The sequence below is a fragment of the Fundulus heteroclitus genome, unplaced genomic scaffold (genome assembly GCF_011125445.2).
Source record: "Fundulus heteroclitus isolate FHET01 unplaced genomic scaffold, MU-UCD_Fhet_4.1 scaffold_115, whole genome shotgun sequence".
Taxonomy (NCBI): domain Eukaryota; kingdom Metazoa; phylum Chordata; class Actinopteri; order Cyprinodontiformes; family Fundulidae; genus Fundulus; species Fundulus heteroclitus.
Window position 1 is genome coordinate 52,935 of NW_023396528.1, and position 19,370 is coordinate 72,304.

Here is a 19,370-nt window from a genome sequence, read left to right on the forward strand (position 1 = left end):
AATTTACTCTCTATAGTCATTGCTGTATCTAAAGTTTCATCAGACTGGGCACTAGAGGTCAGTTTACTGTGAGTCAAGCAACGTTTTTATATCAGTATTCTAGTGTAGCATGTTAAGTGATGTTTGACTAAATACTGTTCATATAGACATTTTTAATTATGTTTCTATAGCTTATATTTATCAGAACTGTCTTTTCCATGGTTGAATGCATTAAATGAATGTTAGAACATCTGTTCTGTCAAACCTCTGAATGAACTTTCATATATTAGTTCTTGCTTTTCTAAAGTAATTTATTTCCATTTGATGAAAATATGGATGTGTTTCAGAGCTAACTTTGCATATTTGCCTTTATAACAATACAGCTTTAATCCCTTAAGTAAAATCTGAGAAAATGCTTTGAAAGACTTAATCAACCATTTTTATATTTCAGACAAGCCATCTTCCCCCCTGGGTCCTGCAGAGGTTACTGAGAGTTCAGCTGCATGCATTGAATTTAAGTGGCGGCCGCCAAAGGATGACGGCGGCTCCCCGGTGACTAATTACATACTGGAGCGTCAGCAAGTGGGACGAAACACCTGGAAGAAAATGGGTGAAATACCAGGTGTGCCCCTCTACCGGGACACAGATGTGGACCGTGGGCGAAAGTACTGTTACCGCATCTGGGCAGTAACTTCAGAGGGAACAAGTGAGGTGATGGAGACGGATGAAATGCAAGCTGGCAAGTTTGGTAAGCCAAAACGATATCTGTGCTGTTTGCAAAATGTGCTGATTTGCTGAAAATCTGAAATAAAAAAGTTGCATTAAAGGTTAGATGCAACTCATCTTGCAAATTGTTTTGATTATTAAAACGTCCGCATGGAGTGATTTACATGAAGTGAAGTCTGTTTCTTATTTGTTTAGCTTTTCCAGGCCCCCCAGCCCCTCCGAAGGTGGTCAGTGCATTTAGTGACTGCATCAACCTGTCATGGTCTTCACCTGCTAACACTGGAGGGTCACGCCTCCTGGGCTATATTTTGGAAAAGCGCAAACAAGGAAGTAATCTTTGGACTGTTGTGAATGCACCAGATGAGATAATAAAAGGTATTTGTGTATATTTACTGATGAGTATATGCAAATGGTATGAAGATGTAAACAAATTAACATGTTTGTTTTTTTGTTGGGGGGTTGTTCTGTTTGCTCGGAAATGGCTTCTAGAGAAAAAGTATGCAGTGAGGGATGTTGTGGATGGTATGGAATATGAGTTCAGAGTTTGTGCCGTAAACCTCTCAGGAGCTGGTGAATTTAGCAACGCCTCAGAGTTTGTTTTTGCACGAGATCCTAAAAGTGAGTATTACAAAATGTATTACAAAAAGTTATATTGACTGGAATCAATGCAAAATGTACATAGTGAAATTACTAATCATATTAATCCTGCACTAATTACAACTACATGTTTTATAATATCTGTATTTGCCTAGAGCCTCCTGGTAAAGTAACAGGCCTGAAGGTGACAGAAACATCTTACACCAACATGGTTGTGACTTGGACCAAACCCGAGGAAAAAGCAGGCATACAGGATGAAGCTAAAGGATATTATGTTGAGATCCGGCGAGCAGATTGCATTGAATGGTCCCGTTGTAACAGTGTCCCTGTTTTCATGACTTCCTTCAATGTGAAGGGCCTTAAATCTATGGATATGTATTGGGTGAGAGTCATTGCTATAAATGATGGGGGAGAAAGCACACCTGAGGAGCTGCCAGACTACATCCTTGCCATGCCTTTGCCCGGTATGTCAAGAAATAACACTTCAGTCAATATGCTCTGATTGTTATGATGCTTTTAAATTTTGTTTATTCTGTTTTAGTTTTAATATAAACTGAAACATATTTTGTTGCTCCCAATAAAGTGAGACCAAGGTTCACAAACAACAAGACAAAGAGCTTCATGGTTGTGAGGGCAGGGAACTCTGTGAGGATAACATTAAACTTTGAGGTGAGATTTTCTCAAGTCATTGATCTCGTTATAGGTAAAAAAAAATTTATTAATCATAATTGCTTATAATACATTGTGTCTGACAGAAGTATACACACCCCTTAAACATTTTCACATTCTGCTATTTTACAAGCCTGAACTTCAAAGTATTTTATGAGGATTGTATTTAATAGAACAATAAAAAGTATTATTCAGTGTGATTTTGAAAGTGAAGGAATATTTAAATATAATTTTAAATTATTGCAGTGAGCATTTTTATTTATTTACTTCATGTATTTAACTCCATCCATCATTGTAACAGCTCTTTCCCATCACTAATGAAAAGAAGTACCATCTTTTGACTCTAGGGGCGACGCTATCAGGATAGTGTGCAGTCTTTGAATGAATGTTAAGAAGTTAATTCTGGTCTCATCTGAGCAGGGTCATCTTTGTAGGTTTAGAGAAGGACCCAAGCTCAGATACAGACTAGCAACAGAGTTCTATAAAAAAAAATGGAAATAGAAAATCTACAGATGTTGTGGCAAAAGGCAAACAGGGCATACAGCTTGTGCCGAGAACATGCTGAGGAATCGAAGTAATGGGCTAGGAGAAGCAGCTAGTTCTGTATTAGTCTACCACATAAACCCCATAAAAGATGTTGAAGTTTGTGGTTGTAACATGACAAAATGAGAAAAGGTAAAAAAGGAATGAAAACTTATACAAGTTGCACCGTAGAAGCATGCTTGTTTTTTTTGTGTGTTTTTTAAACAGGCCTCCCCACGGCCAGAGGTTACGTGGTTAAAAGACAACGTGCCAGTGACGAAGCGTGTCACGATCAGCAACTCTGACAGCTCATCTCAGCTGTTGATTCCCACTTCAGAACGCTCAGATTCAGGCATCTACTCCGTCTTGGTGAAAAATATTGTTGGACAAGAAACATTCAGTACAGAGGTTAGGGTAACAGGTAAAATTAAGTATTTATTTGTTGTTCTGTAGGCTGGGAATATCTTCAAAAGGAGTTCTAAAAGTAAAACTGTGAACTGTGTTCTCAGATGATCCAAAGCCTCCTGGACCAGTGGAACTGGAAGAAAGTGTTCCTGGGACTGTGACTGTGATCTGGCGACCTTCTCCTGATGAGAAGCGCGATGATCGTCTCCATTACACAGTGTCCAAACTGGACTCCACTAAGCACACGTGGACAGTAGTGGCTGACAGGCTCTTCAACAACAGGTTCACAGTTTGTAACATCATGGAAGGAAGGACGTACCATTTCCGTGTGTACGCCAAAAATGACATGGGTATATCAGCGCCCTCAGAATCCCCAACCTGGGGGGTGGAAAAAAAGAAAGGTGCGTTTTGTGTCTCATGTTATCTCAAAATCCAAATTAGCTATTTTTACGTCAAAAAGAATAACCGCGTAATCTCTTGCAGAAAAAACTGTGATACCCGAACCGACAAGCAAGGACCGTGATCTGCGATGCCCGCCAACGTTTATTGTACTTTTGAAGCCTCAAACTGCAACAGTAGGTTATGAGTGCTATATGAGCTGCGCAGTCAAGGGGAACCCTGCACCTCGTATCACGTGGTATCGAAGCCACGTCAGCATAAACACAAATACCAATTATTACATCTCCAACACGTGTGGCGTCTGCTCCTTGCTGATCCTTCGTGTGGGCCCCAAAGACGTAGGAGAGTATACTGTTGTTGCAGAAAACAGTTTAGGACGAGCTGAATGCTCCACGGTGCTCAGTGTCAGAGGTAAGACTAACAGAGCATAACAACGTATACATACCCTTGTTAAAATTCCAGGGGCTTGTATTGTCTTTTCAGAATTTTCCCCACTTTTTATCTGACCCTTTAAAAACTGAATAGGATCACCTTATTTAATCTTTGTTCAATTCTATTCTGTTTGATTTGATTCTTTCACCTGCATAACTAAGTTGGAAAATGAAAATAAATAGTTATTTTGCGATTATAGGTGGGAAGGTTTAAAAAAGAATTGCATGAATGTGCAAACATTTTAACTAACACTTTATTTTACTACAGCGCTCGTGCTCGGCGTGCCACATTTTGACTAGGGAATATTTGTCCAATATGTTTTGCTAAAATGCTCCAAAACTGTGAGGGTATTCCCTGTGAACAACTCTCTTCATATTACCTCACATATCCTCTGTTGGATTTGGGTCGTGGCTTCAGCTGGAACATTTCAAAACTTTTGGTGAAGCTAATATTTTGTTCATTTAGACATATGCTTTGGTTTGGTCTTGTGTTGAAAGCCATAATTCCTTTTCAGTGTTCTTGCAGAAAACTGATGGTTTTGTGGCAACATTGACTAATATTCTGTAATTCGCTTTACCTTAACTAAGACCCCAGTATGACAATCGCAACATGCATAATGCCTTCACCTTCTTGTATGACTGCATATGGTCTTTCAGTGATGCCATTCAGCATTCTTGCTGCTTCATTAATGTCACTATAGTCCTCTTAGCAACCTCCATGATCAGTTTTCTTCTTGCTTTTTTTTTCTTGGTGATGTAACAGTTGCGCCATATTTTTCCCACCTGATGCAGACTATTTTCAATGTGTTCCTTGTATACCTAATGCATTGGAAATAATGTACTTTTTTCCTGACCGATTGACAATAAGATCCTCCAAATGCTTTGAAAACTGCACACTATGGCTTTTGCTGTGAGATTTGACATAGAAAATGTCAAGAATAGACAATTAAGACAGAATGACTTTGTTCTAGAACTTTAAATGATGGTATGTTTTTACAGACCCCTAGTTACCTTAAGTCTAAATGTGGTAGATATATTTGAACAGTCACATCCCCAGGTATCAGAAGGTGTGTTTACCTGTGCAACCACATTATTTTTTTGTTTTATTATCCCTTCTAAACATTTTTCTAATGGATTGTACTGATTATGAGTCACATTAAAGGTAGAAAAAGTTCTTAATTATTTATTTTGGTTTCATTTTTATACCTTTAAAATCAAATTGTTTTGTAGACTGTTCTAATCAACTGTATATTCATAGTAAGAAGAGTATGAGAGTAAATTATGCTAAATACCTTTTTTGTTCTTGTTTTTTTGTTTGTTTGTTTTTTCTTTTACAGAATGAAGAAGTTAAAGATGCAGGTGTTCAAAGATTAAAAGTCCATAACTGGATGATGACAGTGGCTGTCTTCCACTGAAATAATGTGAATGCCATGCTACCCTTGGAAAATAAATCAGTTTTAATATTAATTACACACAGACTGTTTTGTTTTTTTTCTTTTAGTTACGGTTCATATTTTGCTTACAGCTAATGAGAATATGGCATTTAATATTAGAATGTTAAATCATTTGAATAAAAAAATTAATACAGAAATGTGGGCTTAGTGATAAGTATGTTTAATACTTGCTTATGGTTAGTATTTTGAAAAAGTACATTTACTCTCTTTCAAATGCATAATGTCATTTATCAAATATAATTGTCATTTGTCATTTTTATAGTTTGTCACAAAGCATGATAATACCAAGAAATTGTTTTCAAAAATGTTGAATAACCCCTAATGTCTATCTACAATCCCTCAAAAGAACCCAACTTTCTTGTAAACTTCCAATCCTTCTTAGCAATCCTAAGAAGTTCTTTGTTTGTTTTTTTCATTTTCTCTCCACATTTGTACCATAATGTGGCAGCATATTGTGCAGTGTGTGATATTCAAAAACATACAGAATTAAAGGACAAAAGAGAAAGTGTCAGGCCTAAAATATATACAGCAGGAAAAAAACGTTTGGAGAGGCTCCAAGAGATCAGTTCATCGTCCATTGAAGGAATATTTTTCTTGCTTCTGCTTAACCACTATTTGTGACTGACAAACTGTCATATTTGGTTAGTTTCGCGGGATAAATTAACAATATCGGAAATTTTAGTAGAAACATGCCTAAAGACGTGCTTAAACTGTCTTGTGTATGTGTAAACAAAACACTAGTCGTTTTATGCTCAAATGATCAATAAGCCAGAGTTAGATGGGTTCGCAAAAAAGAAAACATTCTTTTTACGGGACGGCAGAAAGAGAATGGATGAAAAGCACCAAAAAACACCTTCAGAAAGAAGAATTTCTTATTTTAAATTACTACAAGGTCAGACCTTTTGGAAGATCAAAGTCCAGGTCTAGATCCAATGGAATTCTGTGACAGGCCTGCATGAATAAATGGATATAGACAATGGCTGGATGAATGAATAGATGTAAAAAGATGATTATTTTTCCAGAAACAAAGGTGAGAAACACCCAGGTCACTTTTTGAACAACTGCACACCCTCAAGACCATCTTACCTGCCCTTCCGCTCCTCAGAGGGCTCATGTGAAAGAATCTCCAAAATACACTCTGATTTTATTAATTTCTTCTAAGGCCTTCCACTTCTACAATAAACGGCTAACACTGAAGCTAACTGGATACATAAACACTAAATGTGTGCATGCACATAGGAAACTAGGAAGCAACAAGCATGCACATTGGCATTAGGTGAGCATGTTGCACTGATTGACATGTGGGACAACCAATAGATAAGATGATCCTCCTGGAACTTAAAGCTGAAAGAAGATCGTCCACTATACCTTTAAGTCACATAAAACAAGTCACCCACACCTTCCAAACTTAGAGGTTGCTTTCCAGCAATTCAAATGGTACTTACCAGCTACTTTAATCAAATTTTCCTTAAGGAACTTTACTGATCAAGTTTAGTTAATGGGGCATATGGGGATCTTCCATAGAATTTTTGATGCACTTGCCTGGAAACGTTAGTTTTGTGGAACTTTCATAAACCCTCGATAGAAATATTTTTCATGAAAAGGCTCTCTGACAGTTCCATGAAGGTCTATAACCTGGTGAGGTTTCATTGATTTCACTGTAGGTTCTACCATGGCACTTTGGAAATTTCATGGAACTTTTTGTGAACTTACATTTCATGAAAGTGTCTGATAAGCTCTGGAAAACATCTGTAACGTAACCTCTAAGTTCTGGGCATGAGCAGGGTGTGTTTTGTAATGCTGCCATAAAGATTTTTTTCTTAAAGATGTAAGAGACCAATCACTTTTTTTTACTCTATTTTATTGTTTTGTTTTGTCAATAAAAACAAACTAAAACTAAACTGGTGAAAGATGACCAACTTGTAAAAAAGATGAGAAACTTGGAATCAAAACAAAATTACAGTTTATTCAAATGTTTATGACTTGAACTTTCAGGTAACCTGGAACCTGTACTTACTTCGTATAAAAATATCTGGTAACTTGTGAGTCGTGTAAAGTAACTCCAAAGTTCCTGAAAAGTAAACCCTGGGTCTTGGAAATATACCGTATGTATTTTATATTGCTACCAGATTTATTTATTTATTTATTTATTTACAACCAAATGACATTTTAGTCAAAATACTATAACTTAAACTAAATTAACATTTAATGTCCAAATGAACATGTGTAATCACTGAACAGATAGATAGATAGATAGATAGATAGATAGATAGATAGATAGATAGATAGATAGATAGATAGATAGTATGGTACTAGAATAAACCATTATTATTATTATTATTATTATTATTATTATTATTATTATTATTATTATTATTATTGTTATTATTAATAATGTAAAAACAAGCCTATTTTTAGCATGTTCAAGAGAATAGCTGTCTATTTTCGGAGGTGGGAGCTCCATCCTCAGCTGTGCTCATAAATAGCGCACAGACGCACCGGCCGCTGCGCACGTAACGTTCCACAGCGGCTGTGGGTCAGCTACTTCCTGTGCCAGCCAGGCCTCACGCCCCCCTCCTCACCCAGAACTGACTAAATTACACCGCTCTTTCACGCCTCCTTCTCTTCACCCGACTCCTCGGTGCAGCTTGTGGGTTCCGCCGCGGCGATTAACCCTGGTCCGTTTTCAAAAGCGTCTGAAGTAAATCAGCGCTCTCCCCGCTGCTCGGCTTGGGCGGTTTGACCCCGCAGGCGTTTTGGATATATATCAGCACTGTGCGCGACTGGAACATTGTGTCCGTCACATAAAGGGGAAGAATGACAGCCAAGCACCGAAAAGGGAAAAGCAATCACAAACAGGAGGATAACTTTTTTAAGAATGATATCTTGGAAACAGAAGTTCGCCCCGTTGGAAACAACCACACTCCTCTGCTGGTTTTAGTTTTGATCGTTGTGATCGGCTGCCTCTCCGGCGCATGGTTGTTTTTCCAGCAGCACCTAACTTTGACCGACCTGACTGACAGCGTCGTGGGCATTCAGGTGAAAATAGCCAAACTGCAGTCTTCTCACGAGGAGCTGAGGCTGTCAAATACTAAGGTAAAACCTTCAGTTGTCTGCTTGCGAGCCCGACTTGCCTTCGATAGTGACCTATTTAATGAATGAACTGCCCTTTAAAATAAACGTTTCTGAAAATAGAAAGAAAAGCCTTTAGGCCACATGCAAGCTGCCTGCTGCAAGTGAAGAAAGCTGAAATATGCGGGACTCTATCAGGTTTCAAAATGCCAGGAGTTTCAGTGAGCACAAAACGCTGCTATTTCCAACATCCACGCAGCTGCTGATTTTCTTGTTCTCCCCCCAGGCCTACAAGAACATTGCACTGAAGTTAGACTTGATCAAATCTTGAAAATCCCAATATTGTCCATGCAAACATTTGTACTGTATGATTAAACAGAACCAACAGCCCAAAGCTGGGCCGGAGATCCTGTTCAAACTTCATAAACAAGATGTGCCAAGACTTTATTTAGGCAGTGATTTTTGATACCAAACCATTTGAGCAGCTGTGTGCAGACTGTCTTAACTTGATCAGAAGGTTGGAAAATACAACATTTTATATTATTACAATAATAGGCATTTGCAGGATATGCATGTAGCGTGAATCAGTTGGTTCTGTTTTGTCATGGCTGCCTTGAGCCATATTTCTCTGTACTTGAGAAGTTCAAAGTATTCCAGGAAAGACAGCTCGGTGCACACGCCAGGCTCAGTCTCTTCAGTGAGTCTTTTCTGTATGAACAGCAACATTTTTGTGACTTGGGGAACAAGCGTGTTTGGAGGACTGGTCTGGAACATTTGCTCATTCAGGATTTAAGCAACAGCATAGTTCATGATATCACGACCCAGTTTTTTTTTTTTTTTCTAAAATGAGTTTAGATTTCAGTTTTGTAGCTAGCAGATTCCATTTAAGAACAACTCATCTCCCTTTAATACTAACAGGGAGCTGAATGTATTTGCACTTGCAATATTGTCTACATGAAGTAACTCTATATCTTACTCAGGGTCAGTATAAGGTGCTAAAGGCAGTTTGATATGTCAACTCTGATAATTTTGTCATTGTTTTGAAATTTTTGTAAAATCAAGTTTACCTTCGGAGCTGTGTAACACAGTTTGCTGTCACACACACTTAGTCTGACATCAACTCCAGTCCTAATTGAACTAATTAATGACCAGTCACAGCAGAACGGCAGTCCCTTAACCTGGGTAATATTATTGTATTTTAGACTTAGACTTAGACAACTTTATTTGTCATTTTGTATGCCCCTGGTGCGTACATAACGAAATTTCGTTGCATACAGCTGGTAAATTACACTAAATTACAGTATAAGGTGCAGCAGGGATTTAAAAGTAAACAATTAAAATGTAAACAATGCAGGAGAAAGAGACAGTGTGCGATCACAGTGTACAGGTGAATATTTTTAAAACCATTTGTATGTGCAGAATTGATTGTACAAAGGGCATTTGTGCAAGAATGCATTTAGAAACTAAGAGTTCGGCAGCATTTTTAATGCTAGATAGAGATGCAAATGTGCAAATATGCGAATGTGGTGCAGAGTCCAGTTTATAGTTCAGCAGTTTAACGGTCTGATGGCAACAGGGAAAAAGCTTTTGCAGAACCTGGTGGACCTGCAGCGGATGCTGCGGAACCTCTTCCGAGAGGGCAGCAGGGAGAACAGTCCATGGTGGGGGTGTGAGGGGTCCCTGATGATGTTACGGGCTCGGGACACGCAGCGCTGAGATGAAGATGTCCTTAATGGAGGGGAGAGGAGAGCCCGATGATCCCTTCTGCTATCCTCACCACTCTCCTCACGTTCTTCCAGTCAGAAGTACTGCAGCCTCCACACCACATAGAGAGACAGCTGGTCAGAATGCTCTCTATGGTGCTTCTGTAGAAAGTCGTGAGGATGGGCGGGGGCAGGTGGGCATTTGAACATTTGAAGATGTTCAATGATTCAGAGAGAGACTGTTTTAAAACCTTGGACTGCTTTCAAGATAATCATCAATATTGTTACGTCAGTTTCATTGTTGATTCACACAGAAAAGAGAAAAACTGTATTTTATTGATATTTTTAGTTTATAGTGAGAAATCTGAACTAGCTTTGCAAACTCTGTGAATGGAAATCAGATCCAAAACTTGAGAACGGCACATATCTCTTTAATCCTTTTCTGATTCATTAATGCACTATTTTTCTCAATGTTCCGTGTCCTTCAATGGTTGCTGAAACTCCTTTTGGTTTTTTTAAGTCTACTAAAATCTCCATATTAGCGTTTTCTTAAGATTATCCCAAATCTGTTTTAATCTTTATAATTTTGAAACTTCTGTCAGTAGAATTCTGAAGCAGTACTTTGGACCAGATTGAGGAGAGATATTACCACCCAGCTCATGTCACCCACCTCCTGTGTCTTTTATTGCAGCAGCATGTTTCGGGGAACGTGGAGACACGGCTGGCTTCACTGGAAGAGTCTTACGTGCTAGCTCAGAAACAGGTGAGCATGGCCATGGCTACAGCCGAGCAGCTCAAGACGTCCGACCTCCCAGCTCAGGTGCTGTCTCTGCACACTGAGATGAAAACCCGACTGGCAGAGGTTCAGCAAGCCACCGTTACTCTGGACCAACTGCACCAGTTGCAGAGCCTGCTGATGGGGAAGAGCGTGGAGTTTGAGGACGTCAGAATGCAGGTGGAAGATTTGGCTGCGGCGAGCGGTGAACTCTCTCAGAAGGTTGAGGACTTGTCTTTGAACTTCGCAGAAGCGGAGTCAAAGATGGAAGAAACGATTGGCCAAATTGACACAATGAGTGCTACACTGGATGGACAAACCAGCGAAGTGTTGAGACTGAAGAATCAATTGGACACCTACCAGGCTCATCTGGAGAACAGTTTACTGGAGACGGCTAATCTCAGGTAACTTCTGAAAAAAGGATGGCTTTTAGAGAAGCTGAGAAATGCACACGCTCCCTCTCATCCAGAACTTTACGTTGACTTAGTCATTGCCTTTGTTGCTATCACACTGTCTGGTTTGCTTTGTGTCTTTAGTCCAGTGTTGGTAGGCTTTATATTCCTTTTGTGAGGCTTCCCTGAACTGTGCAAGCACTTCAGTGGTGTTGAGTATTGAAGTTGATTATGTCATATGTGAGATTAGCACTTTTTGTAAACGTCACTGTATGGTTCAAACTTTTTACAGAAACCAATGTATTAGAGCCATGTCTCTTACGACTAACAATTGCCCATGTATGATTATTGCTAGGGAAAGAGTTTCTACTCAAGAGTAAACATAGGAACCTAGCAAACTAAATAAGAACATGATAAAAAGTCTCATAATCGTAATCTTGGATCTTTCAGGGAGTTGCTTGAAAGCAAAAAGTCCCAGCTGCTCATGAAGGCCGGTGCAGAGGAGCAGGTAAGTACAGTACATTGTAGTGTGAATAACAAACCCATCTCTCCATAACTTGGCCTTTATTTTCACACAGAAACTGAATACTGAAGTAAGCAATAGACATGCCTGTGTACCCTGGTTCTCTCTTTTTTTTATCCTCATTTGTCAAAATAGTTGACATTGACAGAGTACCCTGTAAATGTGTACATACCTCTTGAATATTTTTACTATATGTCACATCACAATCCATCTATCCATCCATTTTCTAACACGTCCATCCCTTGTGGGGTCATTAGGAGAGCTGGTGCCTATCTCAGCTCTAAATGGGCGAGAGGTGGGGTACACCCTGGACAGGTCACATCACAATCATAAACTTAAATTTATCATTGGGATTTATTTGTTGTAAACTAACATAAAGTGGCACACGATGGGCAAACTGATGCAAGGTTTTTAGAAGCGTTTACAACTAAAAATCCTGAAAAGCGTGGCATGTATTCATATTCAACTCCCATTAACTCTGATACATCCAAGTAAAATAAGGTGTGACCAATTTGTTTACAAGTCACCTAATAAGGAGGGTCCTTCTGTGTGTAATTTAAGCTCCGTAGAAGTGCATTGAATTCCTCCAAGATTTATTAGGAAAAACCTTGGTGAACAAAAACCATCATGACAAAGATACTCAGCAGTAAGAGGAGGGAAAGAGTTGTGGAGAAGTTTAGAGTAGGCTTAGGTTATTAAACAATATCTTAAGTTTTGAACAATTTACAAAGCAACGTTCAACACTTCATCTGAAAAGGAAAAATATCTGGTTCACTTGCAAACCTACTAAAAATGGTCAAAGTCCTAAACTGACAGGCCAGTCAAGGTGATCAGAGAAGGACCAAAAATGATTGTGGTAAGTCTGAACAACAACTGTTTGTTGTGTTCTCCAAAAATCTGTCCTTTTTGTGGAAAAGTAGAACAATAGAACAAAAGCCATAAAGAGTCCCATCTGCAGTTTCCAACAAGCTGTGTAAGGACACAACAAATCTGAGAAATAAGTTTGTTGTGAAGCACTAACACTTCACGTCATCCTGATATAGGGTCATTGGTGCAGGACTATAGAAATCTGATTGGATTAGTGCCATGCTTCATTTACCTCAGTGCTTTTAGCTTGAAAGGTCTGAAGAAGCTAGAGGTTTGTGGATTACCTTGATTTACTTGGAAAAGAAATGGATGGCAGCAAATGGACTGCTTCGGGATTATTAGAGAATAGAACATTGTGCCAAGTTAAGCAAAATAGTAAAAACTTGTAAGTCTTAAGTTGTAATTAGTGGCAAAAGATGGTTCTAAAACCTGCTGACTCAGGAGGGCTGAAAAAATGAACAGCACACATCAGATTTTAATTAAAAAAATACATGAACAAATACCTTCAGAGGGTCTAAATACAAGTTATGAATACTTTGGTTTGTACAAGTAAATAATTATAAATTAATGTAGAAATTGAAAATGAACTAGATTCCTGCTCATTTCAACATGTATTATTCACTAATTTAACAATTTTCACAGTTCTAAAAACTGCTGTCTTTTACCAGATTAACCTTGAGTATCGTGCCAGAACACACTTGACCTGCACAGGGACATCTTGCACGGTCTCTTTGCTATTTCTGTACACGCCATGCCTGTAGGGAGACGCTAATGAGATTTTCATGTCATTCATTTGAATAAAGTAATTACTTGGTATGGCTTCACATTCAAAATACACTCCGCCAATATTACATACCTCCTTTGTGACACACTACGATCACATTTCATTGACTGAAACAGTTGTATGTTTAGGTACCATCGGCATATATGCTGCAGGAGCTTCATCTGATGTAACACTGTCTTTCCCCGTCTTAGATTGTATCACAAATACAGCCTCATGCTGAACATCTTGAAAAGGCGGAAGTAGATGCTGCTGAAGAAAAGGAGGTGGCTGATGATGCTACTGATAATGAACAAGAAGAGTTCGCTGCAGATGATGATGATGATTATGATAAAGAAGAAGAAAATAAAAAAGCAGCTGTGGAAACTGTAGAGGAAGAAGAGACTGTGACAACAGAAGTGGAGCAGGCCGCTGCAGTAACTGAGGAGCAAGAAGACGACGCTGCCATGAGTGAAGAAGAAAATGAAGCTGCAGAACCAGAGGACCAAAACTGGGAGGCAGCTGAACTTAAGGAGGAAGAAGATGAGGCTGAAGAACATGAGGAGGGAGAAATGGAGGCTGCAGGACCAGAGGAGGAAGAAGAGGAGGCTGCAGAACGTGAGGACAAAGAAGAGAAGGCATCAGAACCTGGAAAGGAAGAAGAGAGGGCTTTAGAACCTGAGGAGGAAGAGGAGAGGGCTTTAGAACCTGAGGAGGAGGAAGAGGAGAGGGCTTCAGAACCTGGAGAGGAAGAGGAGGAGAGGGCTTCAGAACCTGGGGAGGAAGAAGAGGAGTCTGCAGAACCTGAGGAGGAAGAAGAGGAGTCTGCAGAACCTGAAAAGGAAGAAGAGAAGGCTGCAGAGCCTGAGGAGCAAATGGAGGAGGCTGTTGCAACTGAGGCTGAAGACCAGACAGCTGGTGGGGATGAGGAAGAAGAAGCTCTCACAGCTCAGGAAAGGGAAGAGTTACCTGCAGCAGCACCTATAGAGGAGGATACAGAAGAAACTGAAGAGGAGACACTTGCAGCAGCTGAAGAAGAACTGGAGCTCCCTTCAAAGGAAGAATCAGGAGCATCTTTCCAACAGGAAGAATATGCAGCAGATGATGATCATGATGCATCTCCTGTGGAGCAGGAGGACCGGGAGACTAAAGAAACCGCTACTGAGGAGGAGGAAAATGATGCCGTGCATGAAAAGCCAGTTGATGGGTCAGAAAGAATTAACGATTATGAAGAAATCATTCAGGAGGATTCAACAGTCTTAGAGGAGAATCAAAAAGCAGCAATGGAGAAAGAAGAAACAGAGGAGGATAAAAATGGGAAAGCAAAAGATATGGTGGAAGAACAGCAACAAGTACCAACTAAAGATGAGCCACAGGAGGGAGAGGAAGATGAGTTCTCAGACGATTTTGCTTTTCTAGACGATAAATGAAGCAAGTAAGATAATGGTTTTTGTGTTCCATAAGTACATGTTTTGGACTCAATAAATTGAAAATAAAATGTCTCGTAAGACCATTCATGCTTCTCCAGCTTTTCCACATTTTGTCATGTTAAATGTTAAAGCTAATTGTAACTTACTGGGATAGGAGATGACAAACCAACACAGAGTTCTGTAGAATGTGAAGTGGAAGGGAATTAATACAAGATTTTCAAAATAAAAATTTGAGAAGTGATTAATTTTTATTTTAAATTATGCAACTATTTTTGGGTCAAAATGTTGTACCCATTCTTTACCACATTGCTCAATCAAATTTAGAGCTTAAGCATTTATTTAAAAAAAAACACGACTAAAATCGATGAATAGCAGTTCTTAGGTCTCACCCTGGTTTCCTAAATGGATTACCCCGCATTTGGGTCCATCCATCTTTAAATGAACTCTGACCTGCTTCCCTGGTAAAGAAAAATGTCTCCACAGCATGATGCAGCCACCATAGCAAGTTTTACAGCAGGTATGGTGTGTTCAAGGGGATCGTAATTATTATTTTTTTTAAAGCATTTTTACATGCTGGCCATTGATTCATTGGTTGTAAAAAAAAAAAAAAAAAAAAAATACTTTTATTATTTTTGTTCTGTTTCACAATTATGCACTACTTTGTGTTGGTCTGTCACTTTAAATCCTGGTTGAATAGACTAAAGTATGCAACAAGGGAAAATGTGAAAAAAGGTGTGGTGTGAATACTTTTTTGTAAGACACTGTACTACATTTAAATAGATGCCTTTTATCAATTGACAGATTTTGTATGTCTTCTGATCTTTGTTGCAGGGTGTGGATAATACTTTATTTATGGCATGCTGAGGAAATCCACCAAGGACAACGGGAACTTTTGTAGACCCTCTACACCATGACAAATGCAGTTTTTTTTTCTGTGTGTTTGATGGCAGATGATGCTTTGAAGGCAGACCAAATCGGAATGTACTGGGCTGGAGATGGAGTGAAACTAAAAATGAGAGGGCTGAATTTGAGCAATTTCTTTATTGTTTACCTCTCAGTGTCAACATCAAAAGCCTTAATCTATAAAATAACATTTTGCAGAGAAGATTTCACTCTATAGGTTCCCCTTTTCCCACCATGTCTAAGCACAAAATTAAAGATTTAAGCAGGTGACCTAACAAGAAAAAAAATACATACGTTTCAGTTCACTAAAATTAGTAAATCTGACAACTATTTCTGTGATTCAACTGACAAAGTGAAATGACGCTGGAACTATTTTGTGAATTCATTACACACAAAGTAATGTATTTCAAGCATTTATTTCAGCTTTTTTTGATAATTCTGGCTTATATTAAAAGACTGAAATTGGTTTCTCATAAAAGTGGAATATTCCAAAGATCTGCTGTGCTGTGGCTCAATGTTTTTTCTCCTTACCCCAGGTATGACACTTTAGACATCATCTCTGCTTTAGAAGTGGTTAACATGAGGAATGAAACAGCCTTTTGTAAATGGTGAATGTAGTCTATGTCCTGAATATGCAGCGCAGAGGCTTCCCCTGACACTTGAAAGGGTGTTTCGTCACAGTCCTCCCAGGCTGGTAGTTTTCTGTTTTGTGCAACTTTTTCTACCAAATGCTTACCTTCCATTCAGCTTTACATTATTATGCATCAATGTGTTAGCACAATATTAGTCTATGCTGCGTTTATGTTTGCAGTTCGGTGAACAGACAGCTTAATTTGCATTGATCTTTGGTGGCGTAACTTTGTTGTTGTAATTGAAGGTTCATTCATCAAACTTGATGGAAATAAATGCTTGAAATGCATCAGGATAGCGAGTTTATGTTTTTTTTAAAGCGTGGATTATATGATGGAGTATTAGAATCAGTGTAGATAAAAGAAACAATTTCTGCCACAAAACTTTCTGCCACAATTTCTAAATGAATTAAACATATTTATAAGAAAAAAAACTTGCATATTCTCTGTCAAAAAGTCAGAATTGAATATAGGTATACATTTACAATATTAAAGCTATAAGATATACATTTGAATGGAATTTAGAAGTCAGAAGTTCTGAGATTTTAAAGTCAGACATTTGTGAAAAATTGCCAGAAATCCTCTAAGATTGATACAATAAATTTATGAGACGATCATCCGGATATTTTTGAAAGTGTAAACACTATTAAATATCCATAAATTCATCTCCTTAATGTACCATCTAAATCTTAGAAGACCTCTAGTTTTTGTTGCAAATTTCAGATTTTATAGCACATATTATCTGTTTGAATTTATTATTTTTTTTTACATCAGAGAATATCAAATTTGTGTTTTGTTCTTGAGTCTTTTGGTGGAAATGTACTCCTTTATTCTTTTTTCTTTGATCTATAATGACTCTAACGCTCCACAAGTTAATACTTTAGCAATTACTTCCACTCTAGGGAAGTAATTGCTAAAGTATTAACTCGTCATAAATGTACTTTACTAATAGGCACATGTATAATTTAAGCCAGAAACAGTTGACTTGTCTTTTCAGTAGTGTTTTACAACCTTTTATTTGCTAAGGTATAACTTTTCTTTTTCACTGGTAGGATTTACTCTTAGACTGAAGATCATTTCAAGCAGCCTTTAAATGGCACTGTAGAGAACCTCAGGGACAAATTGTTCTTTTGCAAAGATTGTGATACAGTCTCGGATGAACTTTAGTAAAGTCCTGATGCCAAACATCAAGCACACTTGAACAATGCAAGAACCTATGGTTTTCAACAAGTGGTGTTGATGATTAAATGAGCCAGTGCAGAAAAACAGGTGAAATCCATTTACTGAGCGCAGCGTCAAATGTATAGAGTTGAATAACCACTTCATTCTGCTGTGTCATGTCTTTATAGTGTCAGGTAAGGGAGCATAGTCACGAATGAGTCATGCTTCCTTTCATAGCGGTCACAGATCTCACCTGCTGAATGTATATTGAAATTAAAGCCACATCAGACATCTTGAGAACTCATCAGGAAAAGCCAACTGATACTGTGAATCCTTAAAAGACATATATTGTCTGCTGCACACAATGTGATGAGGGCAAAATAGCTTACTTTGTGAATTTTTACTGATTCTGTCTTCATTCTTTGTTCCTTGAATATGGTTACTGTTTGTTGGTACCCACTGCTGTTAAAATAAACCCTGTTTCCTTTCCTTTTGTATACTCAATGTAGTGCTCTTTAATCACATTCATGGTTTTGAGCTGGGCTGCTGGCCCTCAACCTTCAACTCCATGGGTCATGAGACCAAGCAAGTTTAAAAGACAGTTGGGTCACCATATGGTGATGTAATCTTGAATCACATCCTGTCATATTGGCTTTTGAACCAAATGCCATCAAAGGACCAGAAACCAATGAGTCAATATTGTTAAAAAGCACAGAACTGGAAAATTACCCATTTATGATTTCTCCAAGCAATTGTTACGCAACAGAAAAATATTTTACGACTAAATATATAGGGTACTTATCATACAGTTAAATGCAACAACAAAAACAAACATGGAAATATTCAACTGGCATACCAGAAAATGTTGAATTACTTAAAAAATTATTATTACACTATAACATGTATAGTGATCTTCAATAAATTAGAATACGTATAAAATGTTTTCGCAAACTCAATTCCCCAAGTCAAACAAATTATACAGATGAATTACACAGACATGCTTTCAAGCCATTATTTCTTCTTTTTTTCTTCTTTTTTTTTCAAGCCGTTATTTCTATGATTATATTTTTGTTTTTGCTAACAGCTAATGAAAATGGAACCAAGTCCCATATTTAGTCTGTGAGGCAGACACCCTGTCTACTTTTAACACTAGGCTTAAAACTGTGCTTCATTGACAACCCTATTGACAGCTTATAGATAGAGTGGTTTAGGTTTTCCTGAGCTATCTTTGTAGTTATTCTACTATAGGCTTTAGGCTGCTGGAGAACATCAGGGTCTATTTTTCTCACTCTGCTGAGTTCTCCTACTGCTCTCCAATTTATATATTATTAATGGCATTAAGATTGAATTAACAATTAGGTGAAGTCCTACCAAAAATGTAAACTTACTAAAAGGTTGATGAATAGTAGATAAAGTACTTGAATATAGATAAAGGTGAGAAAGAATTACTGAAGTTCAACAAAACTTCAGGATTAAAAGATAAATATTAGGTTTTCTCAAAAACATCAACGCCTTGAGCTACCCTTGACTGTAATAAGAAAATATTTCTCACCATGAGTTTTAGTTTTTACTCTAGGTGCCCATGGAAGACTTTTTTTCTCCGAAAAAATTAGATAACTAGGCTGGACTCGGAAATGTAATTACTTTAAAACCAATAAAAGTGCATTAAATTCAATTGTAAAAAGGTAATATTTTCAGAGAGTTTAAAATCAACAGGACAGTAATTCTGTTTCTGGTCCTCATTAGTGTTCTTGGGGCTTAATTTTTTTTGTGCAACTGTAGCAAAACTGTACTCTTCTTGGGGTCGCACTTTTTGCACTGGTGTATCTGCACTGGACTAAGAAATAAAGGACAAATTCTGGCATTATTTAGATGATATTGGGCATATGCTGGATGCTTGAAAATTAATACTGGGGCTCGGGTATAAGAGGCCCCGTAACCCAAGCTGGTGAGTTCTGGGCTTCCTCCATCCA

General features: G+C 38.2%; 2 protein-coding genes across 4 annotated transcripts in view; both read left to right on the forward strand.

The window, feature by feature from the left end:
• Positions 1 to 5,198, forward strand: part of LOC105928619 (immunoglobulin-like and fibronectin type III domain-containing protein 1) — a gene marked incomplete at its 5' end in the record, with an annotated part of 29,479 nt that extends 24,281 nt beyond the window's left edge. Inside the window, 9 exons of the mRNA XM_036128742.1 lie at positions 431 to 727; positions 901 to 1,080; positions 1,195 to 1,323; positions 1,458 to 1,766; positions 1,886 to 1,971; positions 2,722 to 2,914; positions 3,003 to 3,299; positions 3,382 to 3,708; positions 5,066 to 5,198. Coding sequence (XP_035984635.1) covers positions 431 to 727; positions 901 to 1,080; positions 1,195 to 1,323; positions 1,458 to 1,766; positions 1,886 to 1,971; positions 2,722 to 2,914; positions 3,003 to 3,299; positions 3,382 to 3,708; positions 5,066 to 5,070 — 1,823 coding nt within the window. The remainder of the gene's footprint in view (positions 1 to 430; positions 728 to 900; positions 1,081 to 1,194; positions 1,324 to 1,457; positions 1,767 to 1,885; positions 1,972 to 2,721; positions 2,915 to 3,002; positions 3,300 to 3,381; positions 3,709 to 5,065) is intronic.
• A 2,533-nt stretch (positions 5,199 to 7,731) lies between these two features.
• Positions 7,732 to 17,000, forward strand: zgc:66479 (uncharacterized protein LOC327541 homolog). 3 transcript variants are annotated; one of them, XM_036128744.1, is made up of 5 exons: positions 7,732 to 8,278; positions 10,649 to 11,136; positions 11,575 to 11,632; positions 13,490 to 14,714; positions 15,536 to 17,000. In XM_036128744.1, exons 1-4 carry the CDS (start codon positions 8,000 to 8,002, stop codon positions 14,702 to 14,704), a joined length of 2,040 nt encoding a protein of 679 aa, XP_035984637.1. In that variant the 5' UTR covers positions 7,732 to 7,999; the 3' UTR covers positions 14,705 to 14,714; positions 15,536 to 17,000. The 3 variants fall into 3 exon arrangements, with proteins under 3 accessions (XP_035984637.1, XP_021173873.2, XP_021173872.2); XM_021318198.2 differs by having other exon boundaries at positions 7,733 to 8,278; positions 10,652 to 11,136; positions 13,490 to 14,709; XM_021318197.2 differs by having other exon boundaries at positions 7,734 to 8,278; positions 13,490 to 14,709.
• Positions 17,001 to 19,370: the final 2,370 nt, after the last annotated feature.

What these genes read in the sequence shown, in the direction of transcription:
- zgc:66479 (XM_036128744.1), top strand. Translation starts at nt 8,000, where the DNA reads ATGACAGCCAAGCACCGAAAAGGGAAAAGCAATCACAAACAGGAGGAT. An exon ending in TGAGGCTGTCAAATACTAAG is followed by an intron (nt 8,279 to 10,648) that starts GTAAAACCTTCA and finishes CTTTTATTGCAG; the next exon opens with CAGCATGTTTCGGGGAACGT. An exon ending in AGGCCGGTGCAGAGGAGCAG is followed by an intron (nt 11,633 to 13,489) that starts GTAAGTACAGTA and finishes TCCCCGTCTTAG; the next exon opens with ATTGTATCACAAATACAGCC.